We start from the raw sequence: 1,100 nt of genomic DNA, 5'->3' as shown, positions 1-1,100 counted from the left end.
GCCCGTCCAATTTCGATCAATGGCCATTTTGTCCATTTTCGCAGTGTTTTTTGCATTCAACTGACTGTTGTTGGATAGATGGATGGATATCTTGCCAATGAGTAAACGTCTTCTCCTCAAATACACCACAGAATCTCTTCTCCTGGGGTGACTCTAATAACCAAAATGCTAACACTACCTGTATGAACCTATGCACATCAGATAATTAGTGGCATTAACTGTAAAACAAAAAACCAAAGTATATCAGTATGCAATTTCTTAACTTTCAAATTGAAAACCAGCCTGTTTTCCACAACAGCATCATGGAATTCCTGAAATTCAGTTACGGCTATTAGTTTGTGTGTCCTACCTGAAGATTTTTCGTGGCCCTCTTTGGCCTCTTCTATGAAAAAATTCTGACAGCACCACTGGTTCCTACTGTAGCCTATACTTTTGACATAGTAAATCTAAACTTTTAGTTTCTAAAGTTACATAAGAGCAAATACTGTATTGGTCAACTTAGAAGTGATGCAGTTACTGTAAGGTTACAGATTTAAACCATTTACATGATATTGAACATGGATGATGTACTCACTTCTTTTGTATGTAATAAATTTGATCAGTTACATTGATTCCATTTCTGTTACAGACAGACGAAGACTTAATGTGTCACTACGTGTTCATGACAAATCATATACCATTAAAACAGTGTGATGGCGTGTAAAATATTTGTTCTCGATGTAAAGTGTGCACCACTAGTTTTATTCCAGTGTGTCTGCCCTTACCTGATATTTCGACTCCTCTTGTCACCCTTCTCCTCTTCGTCCTCCTCCTCCTCCCATTCGGATGTGTTGAGGAAGTCAAAGCTGCCCAGAGCTGTTTCCACTGTGAGGCTGGCCACGCTGGGTGAACGACTATGCCTGCCACCCTGCGCACACACACACACACACACACACACACATTCAGTCAGGCCATTGGCAGTAGTTTACACATATTTACATGCACAATGGACAGTGAGTAGAACATTATTGAGCATGAACACACAGTCCATGTCAGCCTATGCAAATCTGGTTCCAGATAATAAAACTAACACACAACACTGAACAGTCACAAAGCGCACA

The 1,100-nt window shown here is 40.1% G+C and overlaps 1 protein-coding gene across 1 annotated transcript in view; it reads right to left on the bottom strand.

Moving 5' to 3' along the window:
• The window catches only part of ripor1 (RHO family interacting cell polarization regulator 1), a 45,569-nt gene that overhangs the window by 16,971 nt on the left and 27,498 nt on the right, over positions 1-1,100 (bottom strand). The window contains exon 14 of the mRNA XM_008294457.1: positions 765-907. Coding sequence (XP_008292679.1) covers positions 765-907 — 143 coding nt within the window. The remainder of the gene's footprint in view (positions 1-764; positions 908-1,100) is intronic.

The sequence above is a fragment of the Stegastes partitus genome, unplaced genomic scaffold (genome assembly GCF_000690725.1).
Source record: "Stegastes partitus isolate 25-593 unplaced genomic scaffold, Stegastes_partitus-1.0.2 Scaffold964, whole genome shotgun sequence".
Taxonomy (NCBI): Eukaryota; Metazoa; Chordata; class Actinopteri; family Pomacentridae; genus Stegastes; species Stegastes partitus.
The sequence above is the reverse complement of the archived record's forward strand: the minus strand, read 5'-3'. Positions and strand labels throughout refer to the sequence as shown.